Source organism: Hibiscus syriacus, unplaced genomic scaffold (genome assembly GCF_006381635.1).
Source record: "Hibiscus syriacus cultivar Baekdansim isolate YM2019G1 unplaced genomic scaffold, ASM638163v2 tig00110602_pilon, whole genome shotgun sequence".
In the NCBI taxonomy this organism is placed as follows: Eukaryota; Viridiplantae; Streptophyta; class Magnoliopsida; order Malvales; family Malvaceae; genus Hibiscus; species Hibiscus syriacus.
In genome coordinates this window covers 1,629,995-1,655,996 of record NW_024062798.1, presented here as the reverse complement: position 1 = coordinate 1,655,996, position 26,002 = coordinate 1,629,995, and the positions used below count along the sequence as shown (strand labels likewise).

The 26,002-nt window shown below is 35.2% G+C and overlaps 2 protein-coding genes, 1 long non-coding RNA gene and 1 other non-coding gene across 5 annotated transcripts; all 4 read right to left on the bottom strand.

Annotated features, from left to right (window-relative positions):
- Nucleotides 1-2,204: 2,204 nt before the first annotated feature.
- LOC120135228 lies at nucleotides 2,205-23,160 on the bottom strand. Its single transcript, XR_005517233.1, has 3 exons — nucleotides 23,078-23,160; nucleotides 17,871-17,877; nucleotides 2,205-2,215 (listed from the first exon to the last, which is right to left on the bottom strand). It is a non-coding gene; the product is annotated as an uncharacterized LOC120135228 (long non-coding RNA).
- Nucleotides 7,712-7,795, bottom strand: TRNAL-CAA. Its single transcript has one exon. It is a non-coding gene; the product is annotated as a tRNA-Leu (tRNA).
- LOC120135227 (importin subunit beta-1-like) lies at nucleotides 8,653-12,750 on the bottom strand. Its single transcript, XM_039151538.1, has 3 exons — nucleotides 12,663-12,750; nucleotides 9,693-12,100; nucleotides 8,653-9,583 (listed from the first exon to the last, which is right to left on the bottom strand). The coding sequence occupies exons 2-3, from the start codon at nucleotides 11,135-11,137 to the stop codon at nucleotides 9,385-9,387; spliced, it is 1,644 nt and encodes a 547-aa protein (XP_039007469.1). The 5' UTR covers nucleotides 11,138-12,100; nucleotides 12,663-12,750; the 3' UTR covers nucleotides 8,653-9,384.
- LOC120135226 (acyl-CoA-binding domain-containing protein 1-like) lies at nucleotides 14,021-17,572 on the bottom strand. Of its 2 annotated transcripts, none has more exons than XM_039151536.1 (6): nucleotides 16,894-17,572; nucleotides 16,406-16,511; nucleotides 16,197-16,300; nucleotides 15,255-15,346; nucleotides 15,056-15,153; nucleotides 14,021-14,762 (listed from the first exon to the last, which is right to left on the bottom strand). In XM_039151536.1, the coding sequence occupies exons 1-6, from the start codon at nucleotides 17,397-17,399 to the stop codon at nucleotides 14,586-14,588; spliced, it is 1,083 nt and encodes a 360-aa protein (XP_039007467.1). In that variant the 5' UTR covers nucleotides 17,400-17,572; the 3' UTR covers nucleotides 14,021-14,585. The 2 variants fall into 2 exon arrangements, with proteins under 2 accessions (XP_039007467.1, XP_039007468.1); XM_039151537.1 differs by having other exon boundaries at nucleotides 16,197-16,297.
- Nucleotides 23,161-26,002: the final 2,842 nt, after the last annotated feature.

Here is a 26,002-nt window from a genome sequence, read left to right as displayed (position 1 = left end):
TGAGAAACTGATAACATGGTGTGTTTCCCAATGTTATTCTTTTGTTACTGTAAAGTTTTTGTTCTTTTCTTACTGAGTTTTGCTTAAAATATCTAACTTTTTGTATTAAAAAATGAAAATTATGAAATAAAAATGACCACACAAGCATACTTTTTTACTACCGGTTTTGTCATTTCGAGACCGATTTTGTTATATTTTTACATGTTATATTATTATAAATCAATATATTTTTATAAAGTATCGACACTTTATTGGCACTATAACTTCTTTTCTTTTAAATTCTAAAAGTGTCGATACTTATAATAAAGTATCGACACTTTCAACATATCCAGTAGCTCTTTACCGGTTTTGTCATATTTTTACTTGTTATATTGTTATGAATCTATACATTTTTATAAAGTATCGACATTTTCAATATATCCGGTAGCGCTTTACCTGTTTTGTCATTTATAGATCGGTTTTGTCATCTTTTACTTGTTATATGGTTATGGATCGATACATTTTTATAAAATATTGACACTTTCAATATATCCGATAGAAATTTACCTGTTTTGTCATTTATAGACCGGTTTTGTCATTTTTTTACTTGTTATATTGTTATGGATCGATACATTTTTATAAAGTATCGACACTTTTAATATATCCGACATGTTTTGTTATTTATAGACCGATTTTGTCATTTTTTTACCTGTTATATTGTTATGGATCAATATATTTTTATAATGTATCGACACTTTCAATATATCCAGTAGCGCTTTACCTGTTTTGTCATTTATAGATCGGTTTTGTAATTTTTTAACCTATTATATTGTTATGGATCAATATATTTTTATAAAGTATTGACACAAACCGACAAGTTAAGTTTGCCGGTTGCCAAATTTTTTAATATTTCTTCATGATTTACACCTATTACATTATTATTACTCGATATTTCCGGTAGAGCTAAACAGAATTTGTCAAATATGTTGAACTATGTTTCGATATAACAATTTAAGGCAAAATGGTTTTTGGACTTGAATTGAATTTACAAAATGTTTTTGGACTTAATTGAATTTATTCAAAGTTTTTAAAAGGTTTCAAAAATAATTCAAAATCAATTAAAATTCGGATTTGAGCTAAAAATATTTTAAGGGGTTTCAAGATTGCCCAGGGGTATAGATTCCCCCCAAGGGGGTACAGATACCCCGGGTACAGATACCCCCCCAGGGGGTACAGATACCCCCTGCAGGTTTTTGCCTCCGAGAAAAACAGAATGTCCAGGGGGTACCGATTCCCCCCCAGGGGTACCGATTCCCCCCCTGTTCAACAGCCCAACGGTCATAATATTTGAATATTATGAAGGGGTATCGATTCCCTATGAAGGGGTACCGATTCCCTCTATTCTGGGCAACCTTTTTGAGTATAAAAATCATCCCCAAACGGCTCCAAAACATCCCCAACGGCTATATACGACTTCAAACTCATTCCAAGCTATAAATACAAGCTGAGGACACTTGAAGAAGAGAGAGAACAACTATCCAAGCAATCAAACACAAGAGAATAGTTTTTCAATCTTATTTCATCTTTCTCTTGTAAATATTTTGTTCTTGTGAGCTCAATCTTGTAAACACCTACCTTAGAGAGGTTTTCTTGTTTACATTTATTATCCTTTTGTAAAGGGGAAAGGTTCTAGCTTAGCCCGTGTAAAAGCTAGGGAAATGTTCTAGTTTAGCCCGGAAAAACTAGGGAGTTTGTAAGGTTACTCTTTATCCTCAAAAGAAAGAACAAATTAGTGAATTTGTTGGAAAATCCTTAGTGAGGAGCTAAGGTAGTGGACGTAGACTTTGATTGAGAAAGTCGAACCACTATAAATCACTGTGCAATTCTCTATCTTTCAATCTCCTTACTCCCTAAACACAAAACCGTTCCGACCCCTCTTTGCAAATCGTTCCAGTTGTCGTTTCGAGCTTCCGAAAATTCTAACAATTGGTATCAGAGCCTAACTCGTTAAGAAGGTTTAACCACCTTGAGACGATCCTAGAAGAAGCTCTACCAATTCCCGACACAACCGAGAAGATGGCCTCCACCTCCGGCTCGTTCCACATGGAAGACTCCCTACCAACGGACAAGCCTCCATACTTCAATGGAGACAACTATCATCATTGGAAGAAATTAATGAAGGTATTCATCCAATCCAATGATCTTGATGTATGGGAGATAATCGAGAATGGATACTCTTCTCCAAAGAAGAAGGAGAAGAAGCGGAGTGACAAAGAACGGAAGAAAGCTCAACTTAATGCCAAGGCCATGCACATGTTGTTTTGTGCATTTGGTCCTAAAATCTATGAAGGAGTTTCTTCATGTTCAAGTGCCAAGGAGCTTTGGAATAAGCTCAAGGAAATCCATGGAAACAAGAAAGAAGAACCAACAAAGGTGGTGTCTCTAATGGCTTATGAAGAGCCCGAGGTATCTTCTAACTCAAATGAATTTAATTCATATACATTTGATGAGTTACAAGATGCTTTTAATAGGTTATATTCGGAGTTTGAGACCATGAACTCCAAATATAAGAAAATGATTTCAAAATATAAAATTGAAAACGATTTTCTTTTGAAAACAAAAATAGATTTTGAAAGCCAAAATGAAATGTTGAAAAAGGATTTAGAGCTTTCAAAAAATAAAAATTGATAGTTTTGAAAAAAACAAAATTTTGATTTAAAAGTTAAGCTTGAATGCTTAACAAAAGAAAAAGAAATCATTTTAAATAATTCATTTAGTTCAATAATGACAATATGCTCACATTGTCATTATCATGGTCATTTGGAACATACTTGTCCTTTGAAGAAAGGAAAACGTTTTAAAATTAGGCAAGTATGGGTTCCGAAAGGAACAAGGGGCATTGAAACTAACGTTCAAGGATCCAAAGCAATTTGGATACCAAAATCTACTTAAATGTCTCTTGTAGATGTGTGGGAGCAATGGTGATGAGAGTGATGATATTCAAGATGCTCTAGCCACACATGAAAAAGGAATGGGTAACCTCTAAGCTTAATGCTTTTAATTTAGGTTATTTGGTTGCTCATTTGATTTTAAGCATGCATGAGTTTTGGTTTTAAATGATTATGCATCATTGTTTTAATCTCATGTATGTTGAAAAGATGATTATGATGAACATTTATTTTTGAGAATTTTAGTTCATCATAATGAATTTTGGTCAAAATTGGTTTAAATGCTAATGATATCTCTTTAACAATTGATATCAAATTTCAAAATACTTTGATTTTATAAATTTTAATTTTTGGCCTAAATTTGAATGTTTATGCATGTGGTCTAAATGAAAATGATATCTCTCTAGCAATTGATATCAAATTTTTAAAATTGCATAACATTTTTGGAAAACTTTATGCAAATACACTTAATTTTAGCAATTGGTATTAATATCAAATTTCAACAATTGGTATTGCATAAAATATTTTAGACTTGGATATATTGAATTTCATGTGCTACAAACATGTTTGTTATTCTTTTTAGAAATTCAATATTTTGTTTAAGTGTCAAGATCTTAAAAGCTTAATTTTGTTTGGAATACATTTATTGAGGGGGAGCTTTGATTTTTCAAATGATTTTTAAATGTAAAATTTACTACTTACTCTCCAAAGTTATTTTAAACTTCAAAGATCGAATTATTTTTTATATAACAAAAAGGGGGAGAAGTTTGGTTTGAAAAATTCAATTTCTTAATGAAAAAGGGGGAGCTTAACATTTTCATATGTTTTCCAACAATTAGTATCTTTTTCATTAAACATTTTATTAAGGGGGAGTTTTGTCAAAAACAATTTTTTAAATGTTTTGTTATATCAAAAAGGGGGAGATTGTTGAACTATGTTTCGATATAACAATTTAAGGCAAAATGGTTTTTGGACTTGAATTGAATTTACAAAATGTTTTTGGACTTAATTGAATTTATTCAAAGTTTTTAAAAGGTTTCAAAAATAATTCAAAATCAATTAAAATTCGGATTTGAGCTAAAAATATTTTAAGGGGTTTCAAGATTGCCCAGGGGGTATAGATTCCCCCCCAGGGGGTACAGATACCCCGGGTACAGATACCCCCCCAGGGGGTACAGATACCCCCTGCAGGTTTTTGCCTCCGAGAAAAACAGAATGTCCAGGGGGTACCGATTCCCCCCCAGGGGTACCGATTCCCCCCCTGTTCAACAGCCCAACGGTCATAATATTTGAATATTATGAAGGGGTATCGATTCCCTATGAAGGGGTACCGATTCCCTCTATTCTGGGCAACCTTTTTGAGTATAAAAATCATCCCCAAACGGCTCCAAAACATCCCCAACGGCTATATACGACTTCAAACTCATTCCAAGCTATAAATACAAGCTGAGGACACTTGAAGAAGAGAGAGAACAACTATCCAAGCAATCAAACATAAGAGAAGAGTTTTTCAATCTTATTTCATCTTTCTCTTGTAAATATTTTGTTCTTGTGAGCTCAATCTTGTAAACACCTACCTTAGAGAGGTTTTCTTGTTTACATTTATTATCCTTTTGTAAAGGGGAAATGTTCTAGCTTAGCCCGTGTAAAAGCTAGGGAAAGGTTCTAGTTTAGCCCGGAAAAACTAGGGAGTTTGTAAGGTTACTCTTTATCCTCAAAAGAAAGAACAAATTAGTGAATTTGTTGGAAAATCCTTAGTGAGGAGCTAAGGTAGTGGATGTAGACTTTGATTGAGAAAGTCGAACCACTATAAATCACTGTGCAATTCTCTATCTTTCAATCTCCTTACTCCCTAAACACAAAACCGTTCCGACCCCTCTTTGCAAATCGTTCCAATTGTCGTTTCGAGCTTCCGAAAATCCTAACAAAATATCTTTTAATGTATCCGGTAAAGCCGTATATTAGCCGTATATTAGTCTGCCTTTCCTGAGACAATCCCGGGGACACAAACGTAATTTATGTACTTTTATGGTGGGTTTGGTTTGGATCATGGTTTTTAGAACCGGATCGGTTAGCGAACCGGCCATGTTATCGGTTCACTGATTCAATCGGTCGAACTGGTCCGATCGGTCGGAAGAACCGGACGACGTCATAATTATTTAAAAAATTAAATAAAAATACCAAAAATATTTAATAAAAAATAATTTTTTATATCACAAGTCATATTCAAAGCAAGTCATAACATATATAAGTTAAAAACCATAAAATCAAGTAAAACAAAATGATTCAAATTAACTACAACATAATATTTAAGATAAAACATATTAAATAATAAATATAATTATATAACTATAATAAAAAAATTTGGGCTAAAAAAATCATAATAAAATGATATTGTTTGGTTTAATTTTTTAAAAAAAATAATCTCACATGGCTAATAAACATAGAAGAGCATCTCAGAAGTCTAAAGAGTAAAAATATGAGAACAAAACAATCCCACATGGCTAAGAAACATAGAAGAACATCCCAATTAACTTCTATAAATAATAGAGGTAATTTGACATTCAAAATCATGTAGTCTTTTGGTGAGCATAGAGTGAACTATTCTTTCACTTCAATCAAGCTCGATTTTTAGGCTTCAATCGAGCTTCTAATTTTTTTTTGAGTTCGAGCCTTTTCGAGTTCAAGTTTCAATATTATATTTCGAGTTCGAGTTGAACTTGATAATTTTTAGCTTGTGAGTTTGAGTCGAGTTGAGCTTACTTTTAAAGTTTTCAAGTTCGAGTCGAGCTTAGCAATACTCGAATTCGACTCGGCTCGTTTAACAAACGACGTCGTTTGGTTTAATTTTTTTTATAAAAAATTTGGCGGTTCAACTGGTTCACGGTCCGGTTCGAACGGTTCAGTGGTTCTGTTCGGTTCAGTAGTAGCGGTTTAACCGGATTACAATGAACCGAACCAGATAGCGGTTCCCGGTTGAATCGGCTGGTCCGATCCGGTCTGATTTTCAAAACACTGGTTTGGATAATACAATATTATTTTGGGATTTCAGTAATAAAAATGAAGGTAAGCTACATAAATGGTCACCAAACGTTTAAGACGTATTCATTTTGGTCATCTAATTTTTAAAAATTGTTACAATAAAAAATAGCTGTCCCTTTTCCCCATATATATGGGGTAAGGGGAGGTAAGATAGTAGGCTACCCCTAACATCAGGTTGAGAGCAGCTTCCGTAAGAGACCTCCGAATTATGAAATGCCCTCCGTGGGACTCGATCCCACGACCTCAAGGTTAAGAACCTTGTGCTCTACCAACTGAGCTGGATAGTTACAATCATTGAATTTTTAAGCTGTCTGCGCTACGATCCGACAATCCCCGACATCTTCGGTCTCCGAAACCCCAATGTCGATCGGGTATAGGCTAACAAACGTTACATTTCTAGTGCAATGCATTGGTAAACCATAGTTAGTTAATCCGATACTTCTATTGACAATTGCAGAAAAGGGCGTTCTCCGTCACCTTCTCAGCGGCCTCCACAACAATCCCCCGTCTTTTCGTTTACGAACACCATGCCGAAGAAAGAACAAGGTTTGGATACTTTTTTCCCTTTCACTTCATGAGTTATGAACTCATTGATTACGCTTACATGCATGATCAGAGAAGCGAGCAGAATCGCCACATCGGTTTCCACTTTTACGGTCTGCATCCGTTAGCAGGCCCCACGCCCCAAATAAGAGCCGATCGACTACTCCGATTTCAGCCAGCACAATGCAGCGGGTGAGCATATAAGAATTAACTAATCTGACAAAGAAGCATTGCTCAAGTCATGCAGTGCTAACTCTGCTTATACGTTATGATATGTTCTTCGTTATATATATCTTTTCTAATGAGTTTGGTTTTTGCTGCTAGTATCCATCAGAGCCTCGAAAATCAGATTCGATGCATCTTCAATCGGAGAAAGATGTCCACAGAGACATCGATCAGTCTCCGGGCAAAAGTAAGAGGCTTCTCAAAGCATTGCTTAGTCGTCGGAAATCAAAGAAAGATGAGATGCTGTATACTTATTTGGATGAATATTGAGAAAACAGAACTTCAAGGATGAAGCTATATGCTTATAACTATCTTTAATATATTTTTATTATATATATTTGGTTTAATTTTTCGAGTCAGTGTCGAGGAATTAAATAAAATTCGGGTGAGAAGCAAAACTTGTTGGCGTCTCTACTCACTGCTAAACTAGCATCAGTATCGGAGTTTTGAATCGTCCCTGGTTAGCTTTTAAGACAGCATATATGTCGAAGAAAGGATCGATCTTTTCTGGTTTTAAATAGAGAAACGAACACGAGTGTCAAACACGGATAACAGAAATGAAGAGTCTCAATAACGTGAAAGAGAATAATTAGGCATAGCTTAGTAATAGTTCCGCATTTTTAAAGCCGATCAACATACAACCTGCAAGATGGTGATAATGGGCTAGAAGCTGAACTTCGTACATCCTAGCTTTTGATAATTTTATAAATGCTAGCCTTAAATTTTATAAATTCTACCTCTAGAATTTTAAAAGTTCACCCCTAAAATAAAAAAAATCATCTGTTTAAAATTTTAAATATGTAACCAACACTTCTTAATATCCTGTAATTACATGAATTAGCTGAACTAAACCATGTGTTTGTAATGCTACGACCCAACTCACGTTCGTTAAACAATGAGGATTAAGCCCAATGATTTAGGCTAAGACGAATGGACTATTACGACAGCCCATTGATGGGATTTAAAAATAACTATGTCAGAAGTGGGATTTGAACCCACGCCCTCTCACGAGGACCAGAACTTGAGTCTGGCGCCTTAGACCACTCGGCCATCCTGACTCTACTGATGTTCAATTTCATCAGTATTTATAATAATTAAAATTAAAGCAATGTTCAGGAGACTTCCAAGAAAGTTTTGTAATTTAAAGCTTATGTTTTTTTCAAGAAAAGTACACTCGTATCACTGTTTCGTTATTTATTTTCAGCCTAGAATATTCGTTGTTGAACAACAATATTAATGCTTTTGGGGGTAGATAAACACATGTCTTTCAAAAGGCAACTTCCACGTCATTTTTGCACAAAGGTATCTCTTTCACAATGTACGTGTACAAAGGTATCTCTTTGTCATTTTCAATTTATCCATTGCACGATTTCTGATTTGTACAGCCAGCGTTCCTTTTTGGCTACTTTCATTTATGTAAACCCCAACCATCGTAAGAGAAAAGCTCTTTGAACCCATTTAAATCGCTTTCGATGAGCATCTCAGGCCCTCGGACTTTGATTGGTGATTTGAATGTTACTCTTGCCCCGGAAGATCGTAAAAGAGGAGCTCTGTCGTCTGTTCCAGATTCTGATTTTCAGGGTACAGTTTTCCATTGCGAATTACATGATCTTGATTACCATGGCTCGGATTTCACCAGATACCAAGGGAATTGTTCAGTTCGCCTTGACTGTTGCTTCGGAAATTCTTATTGGTTTGAGAAGTATCCTCAATCATCTGTATATTTCATTAAAAAATTATATAATAATGATTTTAAGTAACTTCAATAGTTTAAGTTATTATGTCCACTTTTTAATACCTGCAGTATTTCATATGTATATTTAAATTTTAACCCATAACCTTAATTTTGAATAAATAATATATCAAGAGTACATAAATGAACGTGACTGTCAAATACACGAGCATGTGCTCGTTCCAAATTATATGTATATTCCAAATATATACCATCTCAACTTTGGAAAAAATATATACAGAAATGTAAGGCAAAGCAAAGGACTTATGAATGCATGATATTTGAGCAATTGGCTCCCAATTAGGTAACAAACAATTACACAAAAGCAGCTATGGAGCTTTAATGCAACCCGGGCACAGAATGGTATGTGTGTATGTATGTATGTATACTCGAAAAGGAACATGCAGACGTATGCTACAAAAATAAAAAAGAAACTGCGAAAATGAAATGCTGCACTTGGAGATTGTTCTCAAGCTGCTGCGGATTTTTGAACCCTAGGCCTCGATCCGATATTTACTTGGAGAAAAACAAACCAAGGGCAAAAATGATGCCGGTCTTGCCACGAGGGGTGTTCACGCACAGCGATTGAAAGTGACCAACGCTACTATTTAGTCGGTACAGTTTGTCATTGGTCGTTCAGAGGACCGAAAGATACTCTTTCCCCTCGACTTCAATGCAATGAACATAAACTTCTTGGAAGTCACCCCAATCCACTTCCATGTCGAAAAAATGGAATCTAACCCCGTGATGATGATGATGATGATGCAAGAGTTAACGACTTGAAGACCGATAACAACTTCTGTTATCATGAAAATGGTGAAGACTTGACGCATGCAATCCCGGACCCTCAACTCAACACAGACAAATGCATGGGATTTCCAACAGAAAAAATAAAAATGAGGAACGACGACACCATCAAACAGAAGTGGCACGAGTAATGGCCAACTTGGCCCATTCGGCTGATTCTTTAATCATAAGGTCCTCTGAAGACAAGCATTCATTTAGAAAGTCTTTGCACGAAAGTGATTGCTGAATCAAAGAACCAGCATGACTTCCCAATGTATCGGCTACATCTCCAAGTACTTCGATAGCAGTCTTCATTACCACATCATCCCTATAGTAAAATAAGTATAACATAAAAAAGATTGTTACAACCACACGTCAAAAGACGAGGCATTCAATAGAGTACGAGCCTCAAAGAGTATTATTTTAGTAGAACTCACATGTCTTTCTCCATGTATATGCCATCCAAGAACTGGAGGATGTGAGGTGCATAAGGAATCAAGAGCTGGGTTTTCGGAGAGCTTTTAAACCCTTGGAAAATCCCAGAATATGCCTCCAGAATTCCATTTCTCAGGGAATTTGTGTACTCTGTCAATTCATCATCTCCTAAAACATGGGTTGATAACTCTGCTGCTCTCTGAAGAGCAGACATGACCCACATTAAGTACTTTTCGAAATACTCTCCAACAGCCAATGCAATGTCACCAAAGCACGAAAATATGGGAGGCTTCACAGAACGACGCAACTGATTGCTTGATAAATTCTTGAGAAGTTGTGTCATAATCCCATCACAGTAAGGAGCAATTTTGTCCTCTAACGCCCTACAAATATCACCCACAACACCAACTGTGACAGCACAGACTTGGTACTCTTCGAAATTCTGAAGACCCACTTCCAGGTACCTATAAAAATCTGGCATGTACTTAGCAAAATCTGGCCCTGTTGCATAAGCAAGGGCTCCAATTGCAAGCATGGCCTCCTCATGCACAGTTGCACTCTTGCAAGAAAAAACCCTTAGGAAAAGACCCATTATCTGATCTGCATACTGCATGAACACATGCTTGGTTGGTTCTGATGAACCGAGCTTCTGGATAATAACCTGTAAGCATCCACAAAGATGGTCGTGGAATTCACTCTGTTTCTCTCTTTTATCAGATGACAGTTTCTGCCCCTCAAGAGTGATATGAAGCTCCATCATGATGATGGGCACCAGTTGCAACACCAATGGAGCTGTCTCATCAGTTGAACACCTTACCACTTCGTTCAATGTCTCATAAGCAACTGTCCTCAGCCGGGATTCCCTGGCATCTTCTCGGTGAGTGACAGTGAGAAGGGACTGCACAATTTCCTGGAAAAAAGGCGCTAAAGGGGATGAAGGACCCACCTCCTCATAACCTTTAGTGAGAAAATACAGAGCACCACAGGCCTTCTCAGCCACATTTGGAGTGTCCTTCATGCTCTGTAGCAGAACTATGACTATTTGTTGGCAATTTTCTTGAGTGATGATTGGTAAACCAATAACTGAGCCATGAAGGAATTCAAAGATCCGTCCAAGGGTCCAGGCAGTAGTGTCTTTGACAGGGCTATTGGGGTCCTTTGTCAAAGCACTTAGCATAAAGTTTAGGGCAACATTCACAAGAGGTAATAATTTTTCAGGAGAAGGACCATCCAGGATTGAACCAAAGGCATAAGTTGCGGCCTCCCTCTGCCTCCAATCTGGTTTGGCTATATTCTCCTCGATAAAAGGGACAACAAGAGGGACTATATCATCTCCTACAGTCCGTGCAACCAAACCAAGACAAGTTCCACCAGCCATTGCAATATTCCAAGCCCCTTCATCCTGATCTTGATCCTCTTCCTGCTTCAACAGCAACTCCAACAGCATAGGAACAAGAGCAGGAAGAGCCTGCTTGATGAAGTAAAAGCAAGTAATATCAGAATCCCCATTAACACCTCCGTATTCTTCCAAAATATCAATCTCCTCGTCACATATTGAGCTCCAGAATTCAATAGCTTGAAGAGCAACAGATTCATCATCTTCCCTCACAGTCTTTGCCGTAACATTAAAAATATCTTGAATATAAGAAGCTAGTTTTTCATACTAAGTTGATGAAATAGAAACCAAACACTCAAAAGCTGCCTGCCTTATCCTCATGTCTGAAGATTGCGTTGCCTCACAGACAACTCTCATTAGATAATCACGCTCCATGTCATTGTTGAAATTTGCCAGAGCAAATCCCAGTGCATTATTAAGTGCTCTTGTCGCAACAAGCCTCACATCAGTGTTTCTTTCCGATGCACTCATACCTTGAAATACAGCCGTAAGTATTTTATTTACTTTATCTTGATCAAAAACATCAGGAGAGACCTCCTCACACAGATATCCAAGAGTCTCCAAAGTAGCTTGCTTCGCATGAGCTGGAGACAGATGAACATTTGATAAAAGAGAACCTATCAACTCGAGCCACTGTTTCTGTGGCAACTCAATGCCAGCAACCTTCGCAATGACTTGCGAAGCAGTTGATCGAGCATCAGACACTGGAGAAGAAATGGTCTTAAGTAAGCATGCCTTAATTTGGCTCTTTGCATTGTCATCCAACAACAACCATCTTTGAACAAGCTCAAACTTCCTGTGTTGTTCCTTAGCATCCAATGCATTCTTAAGTATCAAACCCGCTAATTTACGTGTTTCCAAAGGCTTCTCCTCATTTACCAACTCTCCAGAGAGTGACAGCAAGAAACAAGGAAGGTTTTGCTCTTGAAACTGTTTCAAGCTTTCTTCAGCATTTTTTCGTATACTTCCATCAATTGATTGTGCATTCAGAAGCACCTGTGTAACTTCCATCTCCTAGAATTTGTGAAAGTATTAAAAAGTATCAAAAAGTATCAATCAATGAGAAATCAGACAATCAACAACAAAATACATTAAAGTATAAACTTTTATAAGCAAAAAAGAAATCATACTTAATGGATTGGTTAATGAAAAATAGAAAATGAAATTAACAAGTCTGATACCAATAGGCAGCCAATAAAACAAAACCATGGTTTCATCTCAATTTACATTTTACGTAAGTACACAACTGATATGAAAACTTCAATATTCTGAATTTCAGATCCATTGTGCCAAATAGACATTAAAAATTAAATTCATTGAAATTAAACAAGTTTCCAGATCAAATTACATTTAAATCAGTATCACGTACGAATTCACCCATTCAAAAACTGTTTAATATACTAAAATATCTAAATACTCCAAGTAATACTCTAGGAACCAAAAAGAATCCAATACTAAAAATAAATGAGAGAGCAGATCCAGTAAATTCACCATTGAATACTAAAAATCACTAGAAATCTAGTTACATAAAAGAACAAAACCACTTAAAAGCCTCGAAATTCTATTGGAACTTTACCTTTCACTGATCAACGAGAGCAAAAGCCGCTGTTATGATTAAAACCCTAAATGATGATAAGAGAAATGAATTTTTTTTAAAAAAAGGCATATAAAGCAGAAGTGTGGAGCTGCACTCAGATAATTTTGGTACTAGACAAATCTGGAATTTAGATTACTTATTCTTTAAATAAAAGAGGAGAATTTATTTCTTTGGTTGCTATTGGTTGTTTAAATGGCCCCCACTTATGTAGTTTGACCAACTTTGATTTGAAAAAAGTCAGCCTGTTTAACGGTTTAGTTTACCTTCGACATAAAGTTTTCAATTTTTATGAGAGCTGAAACTTCTTAGTGGTGGAGAATGTGTGATCTTTATTCTTAGGCTGTAAGTAAGTCAATTTTTTTTTATTTAAAAAAGTCCATTTCTATTGTGAAACTATGACAAAATAATTTATAAAAGTTTATTCGATTTTTTCTAAAAAAAATTTAAATTTTAAATTAAAATATTATATATATATTCAATAAGAACTTTAAAAGTAATTAAAAATATTTTTAAAAAATAAAACTGAACAAAAGTTTTAAATGTTTTGGAAAATAAAACTAAATTAGAACTTCTAAAAGATCAAATGCTAATTTTTCAAAATCTTAAGGTTCAAAACCCGACGATTTCAATGTTTTGCCTTGATTAATTCGGATCGACCCGCGTCATACACATGGTTTTGAAGAGTGTGTCTCCCAACAGAATTTTTCTACATCCACAAAAACTCAAACTCGAGGCATACTTAAGCGATATCAATGTACTTACCACTTGAATAAATCCCTATTAGTAAGTAAACCATTATTTTGATTTTTAAAAATAAGTTTTTATTTCTAATATTTTATTTTATGAATAAAAATAAAAAAATATTTTCAACAATAGAAACATATTTAGTTTCTATCATTTTATAACACTAATATGAAAAATAAAATAAAATTTATACGCATTTACATGGATTTAAAATATATTTGAACTAGGATCATAAATTATTGGGGAAAATATTTTTATGATTATAACTTAAATCTTATCCAATTCATTATTTTTCAACTTCATCACTTTTATAAAATATTTTAAAAGATTACCTTCGTTTTTTCAGAAATCATTTTTAAAACTTTCAAACAAACAAAGCATAAGTTGAATTAATCTTTCAAAAACAAAGTTTAATGTTTAAATTTTTACCATTTTACTGAAATTTAGACAGTAAAACTACGGTCATTAACACTATTAATTACTTAATCTTGTGCACCAGAGATAAATAGTTAAAACTCAGTTCGAAATTTGGTAATGAATTGGGATTAATTTCCATCTGCAATTTTCTCCAGGAAAGGGTTTTGATCAGATAATTCATGGAACAGCATCAAATTAAAAGCAAAGCATGTAAAGTACAGCCAAGCATTTCACAGGCTAAAGAGAAAATATGAGTGGAAAGCAAGCACTAAGCAAACCGGCATCATGTCCATGCCACAGAGATCGATTCACTGTTTGATAGAAAAGGTTTAGGGTGATCGAGTCTCCGTTGTATCTAATCTACCATAAAGATCAAAGAACTAGCTAGGTTCAATGCCCACCTCCGGCATACGATGAATGAATCACACTATTCGGTCCCTTTGAAGGCAAACATCCAAGTTCCAGGCTTTATCCAAAGCATTCATTCAACTCATAATGCAACAACATAAGTATTTGAATTCCATTTCACCAGCTAAACTTTCCTTACCTTCGAACTCTCTTCGATCTGCTTATGGGGGTAGTGAGAGCAGTATCCAAGGAGGCAAGGGCAACGAGCATCATAGTGCCCCACATTAGCATATAACTATGTTAAAAGAGCATAAAGGTAACATATAGCCATATTCATTCATGAGAAATTTTTCAAGTACTTTAACCAAAAGCAAACTTGGTTTAAAATGCAGATCAATCGGCTTTGCCTGCATGTCGCAACCAAGGCCAATCCAACTCACATAGGTGAACTGGAGAGTTGCCATCGATATCCTTCATATCTTTGTCTGCATTTTGTTTTACAAGAAACTCAGCAATGTCTTTTCTCTCACACACAACAGCATAGTGCAACGGGGTTTGTCCTTCATTGTCCTTCCAATAGAAAAAATAAATAATTTAACAGCACTTATTAGAACACCAGAACAAGAAAGATATCTATATGCGCGAGTAAAGAACATAGTGCATGATTCAATAGGTTCAAGCTGATGCATGACCCACCTGAAAACAATTTTTTTCTCGTTACTTCGATACGCTTTTGAAAACAGTTCAAAACATTGCAAAGACATCTATTTTTTCATGCATCACATATCCATCAGGCATGAATAGATTCAGCAAATATTAGGAGGTTAAAACCGATAAAACAGTGAAAGCAATACAATAATTACCTTAGCATTCACATCTGCGTTCCTACTAACAAGTGCTTCCGTGATTTTAAGATGGCCACGATCTACAGCCCAATGCAAAGGGGTTCTGCCTTCACTGTCTGCATGCGTCATATGCATAGTTACAAGGTAAAACAAGTCATTCAAACCCTATGCAAGTCTAGTTTTTCAAAGGGCAAAATACAACTAAATAGAAACAAACCTTGTAAATGCACGGAAACACCACTTTCAATGCATTTAAGCAAATTTTCCAGGTCTCCTTCTCTGGCAAATGTATGAATAGCATCCATCTTCCTGAAAAACAATAACAATTTAGCATTCGAATCAGATCTCTTAAATACTAGAAACAAAATACCATGCAATAAAGAATATTGTGTTTACATGACAGGAGGAAAGTCTTTTAACTCATCAATGAATCACTTTTGTAGACGCACTACTTTGTACCAACAGGAACCATTCCACAGTTAACAAAAGGGCAGCTCATATCAACAATCAGAGCATAGAAAATTATACAATACCTAAGGCGTCATATATGAAAAGGCAACATCAATGCTTGCGGACAGAATTTAGAACAACAAACAGCCAAAACGAGACTTCAAAATATAAATCATAAATTGTGGAACAAACATATTACATATTCATAGTCCAAGTCAACTGGCCTTCGATTTTGAGGGATTTGATTGTTTGATGACTCAATAATTATATTGGATTGCATAGGCAAGTGGTAAGAACCAGAAAATAGTATAACAAGAAAAAAAATATTTACTATCCCAAGTAGAATTGCACAGTGTAAACTTATATCTAAAGAAAAAGAAAGTTCCTTTTTCTATTCAAATTCAGATACTAAACTTGCAAGTTTAAAAACAATTATGCCATTACTAGCAACTTCAAATACCTAGTGTCGGTCAAGCAAATATGGGAAGCCCTATAACAAGTTCCAGTTTACTATGTTACACAGACTCAGAATCTCAGATATAGGTATGTGTCCAAAATGGGCATATTAAATTACTCTTTTTCCAAGTTTTCCCATGTATTTGGAGGGTCCTACCTCCTAACTTGAAAACCACTATAAGACATAAGTAGACTGTAGACCTAAGGAATATCAGATAGAAAGATTGATATGATGAAGTTTTAAGAACCTTACAACTCATTTCCAGATTCTTCTTCATATATGAACGAGCTGAAAACTGGTCCCATTGGTCCTTTTGCATCTTTACTTGCAGCACTATCAGCCCCACCTGTTCTCTTCTAGGAGCAAAAAAGGTTGAGAGACCAGTACATCAGCAAAACAGCAAAAAAATGAAAAGTAAACACCGATAAACAGTACAATAAAAAAGAATAGATAAATCGCACCATTGCCGAACCATCCACCCAAGTAGGATAAAGCTCAGTCACGATATCAATGTATTTCTGCATTGCGTCTTCCGGAGGCATAGCACCCAATTTGTACCATGCTTGCCTAAGAATAAACAAATACCCAAATTCAACAACTAGTACTATAAATTTCTCAAGCAACTTTCAATCATTCAGGTCTTGTGTTATGTAGTAGAAACAACTCTCATACCCCATGGAAGTGCCTTGCAATGAGGGGACAATCAAGCATTTGATAATTGAATAATAATTTAATTAAATGATCATCAGCTTCACTCAGGTTTCTACTCATAACAAGTTCAGTTTTGAATCATGAAACAAAGTTTAACTAAATTATACCAAGCAAGTTCATCCAAGACATTCACACTTGCGAAAATAATAATAAAAAAACCCACAAACAAACAAACAAAATTCACGAAGTAACTCAAAAGGGAAAAATGAGCAGAAAAGGGAAAGAAACACCGCTTTACCACTTAGCACGAGCGGTCATTTTCAAAGCGGAAGGCTGAGGAGCAGTGCAAGGTCCCTCGGTGGCAATCTTATACAGACCGTAAAGCTGCAACTGCACCTCGTTAGGAACCTTCTGCGATAATCGATCCGCCGCAGCCGCCGCCACAAACGCAGTTGCAGCACTAAACGCATCATCCAGCTCCGTACACTCTACCCCCTCCCATTCTTCGTCGTCATCATAATCCTCGCCAAGGCCATCACCGTCGCTGTCGTTCCTAAGACTCCCCAATTCGGCGAGCACCGAATCCGACTTGTGCAATCCCTCGTGCTCAGTACTGAGAAGCGAGTCGGGCACAGGTCCCGGGTCGTCGATCTTCTCGTAGCCTTGGACATTGCGGCTACGGTCTCGGGTAATCGAAAGGTTATCTTCTTTGAAAGAAACGACTAGGGAAATTAGCTTAGCGAGAAGATAAGAGAAGATGAGACCTATAAAAATCGACTGCAAAAGCTGTTGCCAGTCAGCCATGGAATCAATCAACCAAAACCAAACCCTAAAATTAAAAAAACACACACACGGGGGAAATGATTGCTTCAACTTCGCATCGTAGTTAAACTAAAAACCTAAAAGTCTTCTCGAAAATTGAAGATAAAAAAAATCCTTTCGTTCTTCGTTGATATTATATCATACTATCTTTTTAGGAAATACTGGCGCCCGATTAACAAAACAATGTTGTAATATAATGATAATGGAACAAGAAGAAGAAGCCAACAAGGTGAGGGCGTAGTGCGCACCACTGGCACGGGATCAGGTGTTTCGTGGGTTATGATTATTTATATTTTGTACACGTGGCTCATTTGTAGTTGTTGACCTCATATTTTTCTTCATCACAATAAATTCCATTTTTCTTTTTCATGTCACGTGCTGATCACGTGATATACAGAACTTTGAGAAGTATTTTATTGCTGTACTGATTTTAGGGTAAATTATATCTGAGACCACTCAACTATACATTTAATTTATTTATATATTCTATCAATTTGGTCATATTTTTAAAAAAATTAAAATAAATTTAATCTTCACTATTATCAAATATCATGATACATTAGAAGAATAATTTATTTTAGTTTGATATATTTTCACCTCTGAGTGAATGAAAATTACATGTGCTAAATAAGGGGCTATAAGAACTCGAACCAACAATGCCTGGGAGAGAAAGAATTGGCTAAGCCGTTGGGCCAAGTTTAGTTTTTGGTTTAAATTATTACATATAGTCTATATTTTTGTTTTTAGTATAATCTTAAATTCTTAATATTGAATATATCTTAACTTAAAATCACATCTTAACATTTTTTTTAATGAGAAGATGAAACAAATTAAAAATCACAAACGACTGCTATCAGACATCCATGGACTCCTGATGATAAGCTGTCGGGATCTCCCTTGGTGGTTGCTGGAAAATCTGAACTTTAAGATCGTACGGGTGAGCTATCTAGGCCATTCCATCAGCGGTTGAGTTGTTGTTTCGAGTAATGTGCATGAAAATAGCCCTCCAGTTCCGCTTTAGTAAATAAAAAATGTGAGATAACAGTGAGGAACTCCCTCATCGGCCATCATGGTCATTCAAAGTCGTCACCGCTTCTTGACTATCTGAATCGACGATAACAGCAGTAATTTGCTTATTCCATGCTAATTTGAGCCCCTCTAGTATTCCCCAAAGCTCCGTATCGAGCACCAAACATGTTGCGATAAATTTGGTGAAACCCAAAATCCATTTACCTGTTTCATCTCTAAGCACACCACCACACTAAGATGTCCCGAAGTTTAAATTTCGTGCACCATCCAAATTTAACTTGATCCAACCACTCCGGTGAGCTTGCCACCCTTCACCATTCCGACTATTTGAACCTCGTTGCACCTGTCTTGGGCATTGATAAGATTGCACCAACAACATTTCATTGACCAGTCTATTACTTCGATCTAAGATGCTATCGCCTACACCAAACTCCTTATCGAAGATCAAGCTATTTCGCCGTGACCATAGATATCAGACTATTGACCCGAACCTCAACTCCCAATGTCCATCATTGCATGAGAAGTATCCAGGCTGAGTCATATTACGTTGGATCCATGAAAAGAGCTCCCTGTTCATAAACTCCCTGTATCGATCCAAACGCACAGTCTTCTGCCAAGTTGCATGTGTTGTAGGACATTTACATAATACATGCGATATCGAATTATTACTTGCACCACATATTCCACAATTAGCCGTCATCGCTACATGCCTTCGGACCCGTTCTTCATTTGAGAGTAATTTTCCTTTGCAAATCAACCACAAAAGCATTTTGATCTGAGGGAGTCCTTTATACTTTGTTAGGAAGTCCCACGAGGCCACAGCTTGCTCCAAATTCAAAGAAATACGCCTTTGATATGCACTTTTCGTCGTAAACCTACGATTAGATTCCCACTTCCAACCAGGTTTATCCGGGCCGCTATTCGGAAACGAGGGTAGAACCGCTGCAATATAAGACAACACCATGGGCGAAAGAATCGCTTCTAATACCGACCAGTCCCAATCTCCCATAGGAGTCACCCAATCGATAACTCTAGATTGAGCAAGAGCGCCTTGTCCTGAAGACATTACTGATTTATCTAAAAGACCCAACTCTCCTAGCCAATTATCTCGCCAAAAATCAACGGTCATACCATCACCAAGGCTCCACATAATCCTTTCACGAATATCTTCCCAAAGAGATCCCAAAATTCTCTAAATACGAGAACAACCTGCCTTCGCTATTGACAGGGGCAAACTTCCAACATTTTATACTTAGCTTGCAAAACACGAACCCATAACCTATCCCGTTCAGCTATTAATTTAACCCATAATAAGTGCTTCATTTTGCGAACGTAAATGTCTTACTCCAAGACCTCATTTCTTGAAATCGATGCAAACCTCCTCCCAATTTACAAGGTGAATCTTTTTTTTGTTGATCGGAGTTTCTCCAAATAAAGGCTCAGATTAACTTCTCAATCTCATCAAAAACTCCTCGCGAAAGATGACATGATTGCATCGCATATGATGGGATGGCCGATAGCACTAATTTTGCGAGTGTGACACGCCCCGCCAAAGATAGGTGCCTCACTTTTCACTCTGTAAGCTTGTCTCTTACCTTTTGAACTAAGAATTGATACGTCTCACGGGAAACTTTCATATGTAGAAGTGACACGCCCATATATTTCCCAAGATCATCAACAAGAGTATATTGAAATCCAGCACTGATATTAGCTTTGGAAAGATCATTGACATTCTTGGAGAAGTAAATGTCAGTCTTGGAAAGACTCGATTTATGCCCGAAAACATCACAAAAGTCACCAATTACCTCATATTTAGGGATAAATTTAAAGTGTCTACCACCCTTGACCCTCATATTCCCCTCGTTAGTGTCATACTTATCAAATCGGCCCACAAGGCCAATTGGGATTTCGATGATATGTCCAGTGAGTGGCATCCTTTTATACAAAACTTGGACAACATCGAGAAAGAAGATGACAAAATAGAAGAGCAACTGGTGCCCCTACCTCAAGAGGATATATCTATGAAGACCATGTATGATTATATGGTTCAAAACTTTGGGAACATAAATGCTCGTATGGCTACCATTAATCATCACTTGGACTCGTTTGAGTCTAGTATGGATCGTCGCTTGGACGCGCTTGAGAATGACGTTTGCTTGATGCATCATCACTTGATGCCTCCCTCTCCTTCGCCATCGCCTCCGGAAAATTAGGTATTTATTTGTCATTTTATGACATTTGCTTTTAGATTTGGACTTATGCACTTTATGACTTATTTTGAAAATTTATGTTATTTTATGTTTGATACTTGTTTAATTTGGTATTTTATGGATTTATGTTTGAATTATTGATGTTGATATTATGTTTTTTAACTTGATTATTTTATGTTAAGCATAATTTGACTTTTGAATATTTTATGTTGAATATTTGAGTTCCCTATTACACTAACATTTTTTCTCTTTTGAAGCTTAATTTGATTTTGTTATGACAAAAATGGGGAGAAATATGTGTAAGTATACATTTTCTAGCTTAAAAATCATTTTAACCAAAAATTATTTTTCTAAGGGAAGACTTTATTTTTCACAAATTATGACAAATTAATTTTAAATCAAATTTTCATAAAAGTTTTTGTTATATCAAAAAGGGGAGGATTGTTGAACCAACATTTGATTTTGATATAACATTATTTTTAAACATTTTAAGTTGTTAATATTTGCAATTCATAATTTTATAAATAATTTGTTATAAACGTTTTAAAGTATTTTTAAGTGTGGAAAATAATTACAACTGTTATTGAGTATATTTACATTTTATAAATATCATTTTAAAGCTCAAAACACTTGAATTTTAGCTAAAACATCATCCAGTCTCGAGACCATTAAAGTAGTCTTAAAACCAAAATTCCATAATGGTTTTTGGTATCGATACCAAGGCCTCAGTCTCGAGACCGGGAGGTGGGTATCGATAATGATTCAAACAATATAGATATTGATGGCTTAATGGCTATAAATTTGATTGTTGGAAGTCTTGGTCTTGAGACCAATATGTTATTATCAATACCAAATGTGCAGGTGAGAATTAAATGCTCAAAATTAAAGAATCCAACTGTTCTTTTCAATCCCCAACGGCTCCAAACGACTAGATTGATGTTAGAATACATAAAGGGGACCAAGATTCAATTGAAGAAGAACAAGAAAGTTAATTGGAAGATCAATTCAACATTAAAAGAGTTTTTAGTGCTAAATTGTCAATTCTTTGTAATACACTTGTGAGCTTCTTGTTTATTCTTACTCAAGTGCAATTTGGGTGTGTGCTTAATTAGTTGCAAACTCATTTGCCTTTGTGAGGTTTTCCTTTTGTTTGCCAAAATTTTAATTTCTCTTTGGGAAAGTGTGTAAGCAAGGTTTTGGGGTATAAACCTTGTGTGTTAATTGTAATGTTACACCTTGTCCTTAAATGTTTGCATATCTAGTAGATTTGAGAAATCCTTAGTGTGGATAGCTAAGATAGTGAATGTAGACTTGGATTAGAAGTCGAACCACTTTAAATTGTTGTGCAAAGTTTTATTTTTCAATTGCATCCACCCCTCTTGGCGGTTTTCGGTTAATCGATAAAGCTAACATTTAGGATCGTTGGATAGATGAAAATATACATATAAGATTAACTCTTTGAGTTTCTCAGTGAATATTTTATCGTTTCCCACCGTTAGTATCAGTAGTTTATTTTTACTCATCCAACGATACTAAATTTGTAAAAAGTTTTATACTCTGTCAGTGGATCCTAACCTATATATGTAAAAAATTTTACATAAATTATGATACACTTACACAATGTAAAACTTTTTGCAGTTTAGGACTGTTGGATGAGTAAAAATAGACAAATGAGATTAACTCATTGTTTTTTTCAGTGAATGTCTTTTCATTTCCTACTATTAATCTTAGTCGTCTATTTTACTCATCCAATAATCCTAAACATGTGTAAAACTAAAAAGTTTTACATCATGTAATTGAATCATATATATATATGTGTGTGTGTGAAATGAGAATGTATTCACTAAAAACAAAGAGTTAATCTTAGTCATCTATTTTCATTCATTTAACAATCCTAAATATTTAAAAACTAAAAAGGAATTTACATTGGGTAAATAGATCCTAACTCATGTATATATACTCAATTAGCAGTTTTAGTTATTAAAAAAATGTTATTCTCCCAAGGTGATATGGATTTGAGCATACTTATTATGTCCGAATATATACATATTTGAAATCAAACGCATATTATCTTATTAAACATATTAAAATTTCAAAAACATATTATTTAAAGTATATATATATAAAAGCTACAAGTGGTGTCTTCCCTCGTTCCATTTACTAATTATATCGTAAAAATGATTAAAAATAGGAAATAAATTAAAAATGATAATAAATAATTAGAGGCAAATTCGTTTTGTTTTCCCTTATTGTGCCTTTGAGGCTTTGACCATCTCTTCCTCCTCAAAACCTATTGTTATGGCTTGAATTTCAAAGACCCCATAGTTCGAAATCTTCGCTGTGAAAAAGGGAAAGAATAAACCTAAAGGCCAATCCAAAATCCCCAAATCAATCAAATAATCTCTTGGGATGGATACCAACGTCGGCTTCTTGTCGTGGCTGGGAACCAGCGTCGCTCAATTCTTCTTCATATCGCTCGAACGATTCGCCTGCATAAATCTGACTACGGCCGACGACGCAGAAGATTCCGAGGCGCATGACCGCCCTCTCATGTTCTCGAGCTTCAACTCCGTCTCGTCGTCGGTCATTTCCAGGGCCGTTAATAATATCCCCGCTTCCAACGATGTTTCTAACCTCCCCGTCTAAAACTTTATTTCTGTCATTCACTTATTACTTAATTTCTATTTTAATATTTAATTTTTTTTAAAAAAATCATCTATAATGTTACATTTTTATTCTATTTTGTGATTCACCTAAAAAAAAAAAAAAGTTAACATTGGTGATGACGTGACCTTTGTTATTATTTTGGATAAATTATATATTTAATATCTTAATTATTACTTTTATTCTGTTTTGGTAATCCAACTACTTTTTGTTTCAAACTCATATCAACGTATAATTTTGGGTTTTTTATCGTATGTGTTAAAACATTTAACGTTAATGTTGACATGTCACCATAAGATAATATCATGTCATCATTTAAGAATATTATGTCAGCAATTCAGTTAATTTTTTTAATGATGGGTGACCAAAATGAAATAAGAACTAACATCATGTATGATTTTAAAACAAAAAAATAACTGGGTGATAAAAAAACGAAACAAAAATGATAGTTAAAATACTAAATGTGCAGTTTACCCTATTATTTTTCAGAGGCGATGTTAATTCTTTAATGGCGGGCTATCAAAATAGAATCAGAACGTAACGTTAGTTACGATCTTGAAAAACTAATAGTTTGATGACCAAAACAGAACTAATTTATAAGTGAGCGACCATAGTTGATCTTATTTTCCATGATAGTGTTTACGGTAATAATCCTTTATTTATTACGTTATTTCTCCTGTCTGAAATTCTATTGAATTATGATATAAACTTTGTTCTAATTTTTGTAATGGATTTGTTCAAATGAGCTTCTTTATATATATTATCTAAGATAGCTTAAATTGATGAATTATATTTCATTGTTATTGTTATATAATTTAGTCTTTTCCAATCGAAACGATTAAAATAAAATCCGAGTTTAATAAATTTATTCGAATTAAATTTTAAAAGTAGTTCAAATTAAAATCTAAACAATTCGACTAAATTCTGAACCAGGGCACGTAATCTTAAAATCAGACATATTTGAAAAATATTCTAAAATAAAATAAGAGATAAAAACAATAAGACATTTTAAATTTCATATTTACTTATTTTAATTTTCAAAATTTTGTGAATTTGGAACAATTTTAAAAATTTTATAATTTAACATTTCTTATAGATTTTTATATAGTTTTATAGAGACCAATTTTTTAACGGTTTTAAAACTATTAGAGACTCGGGTGGTGTTTATTGAAGTTTATAGTTTGGTTTATTTAAACCATTCGCGTCATAAGATTCAACTCAAATCAAACTAGAAAGATCAAATAACACAATCTTAAAGATTAAATGACTCGAAATTCGACAAATATTGATGGGTAATATGTATACAAATTGAAAGTTTGTGAGTAAATTGAATCAAATAATTCTTTAAAAATCAAAGTGATAATTAAATACAATTTCAGAGTTCAAGACATTTTTTTTTGGATAATTGAATTTGTCAGGCTTTTAAATTGCAGTTGCGGTCTCGTTTTGGGTCATTTCAGGTTTACCGTGATTGTGGCCGTCACGGATGCTATTGGACTCTATTATGGGTGTAGCAGATAACTCGGACGATGGTGAAACTGCTATTTCACGGACGCTATCACATTTTCAAACCATGATTTAAAACCCTGAAATTTTGAAAATCAAAGAAAATACAATAAAAAAAACACCCTCAACAAGAAAATCCCCTATTCATCTCACAGCTAGCAATACTCCTACTATGTAACTTAACCCGAATAACCTTTTTGATAGCCAAAAGGATATCAGCAGCTCCCCTCACCTTTTGTTGATACAGCCTACGATTCTTTTCCTCCCAAATGAGATATATATGAGCATTCCAGGCTGACTTAAGAAGGAGAGTGAGCAACGACTTACCCTTGAGATTGGCAATAGCCCACTCAATCTTCCCCTTCCAACGTCCAACCCTCCTAGTCAGTCCATATAAAAGCAAAATGGCCTGCCAGTTATCCTTAGCAATGGGACACTAAAAAAACAAATGATCAATAATTTCCATTGCATCCCTATATAGGCAACACATACCATCAACCTGTAGACCCCAACGCAACAGTCTATCACCAGTGGGAAGGCTCCCCAATCAAGTCATCCACGAAATAATACCATGTTTACCAAGCAACCTTTGCAACTTTAATTCTAATCTTGTCCCGGAACCATGTAATTTTCAGATCATCATTAGCAGTAGCACAAGAAAAAATAACTTGAGCCTCACGTCTCATCTTCGTCGGCTTTTGCAGACCCAACTAATATTCACTCTCACATCAAGCTGCCAGAAGTTAGTCCCTTTCAAAACATAAGCATGAATCCATGTTACCCAAAGAGACCCCTCACTAGCAGGAATGTATTTAATCAGCCGAAAGCAACATGCTTTATTCCAAGTTTTAATGTCCCTAACCCCAAGAGCACCCTCAGATTTCAACCGACAAACCTGACTCCACCCAACGCGAGGACCACCAGCGGCAGTATCTGATCCCTTCCAGAAAAAATGCATACAAAGCTGCTCCACTCTTTTAATAACAGCCTGCAGGAATAGCTGGCCACACAAGACATCCTTTTTAACCATTTTCATAAAATAATATATTTATTAATATATTTTAATCAAATTAATTCTGACGTGGCAAGAAAGGGTAACACGAGTTTAACAGCTTGCGGTGAAATATACCAGACATGATTTAAAATTTTTGACTTTTTAATCGAATGCATAAGATA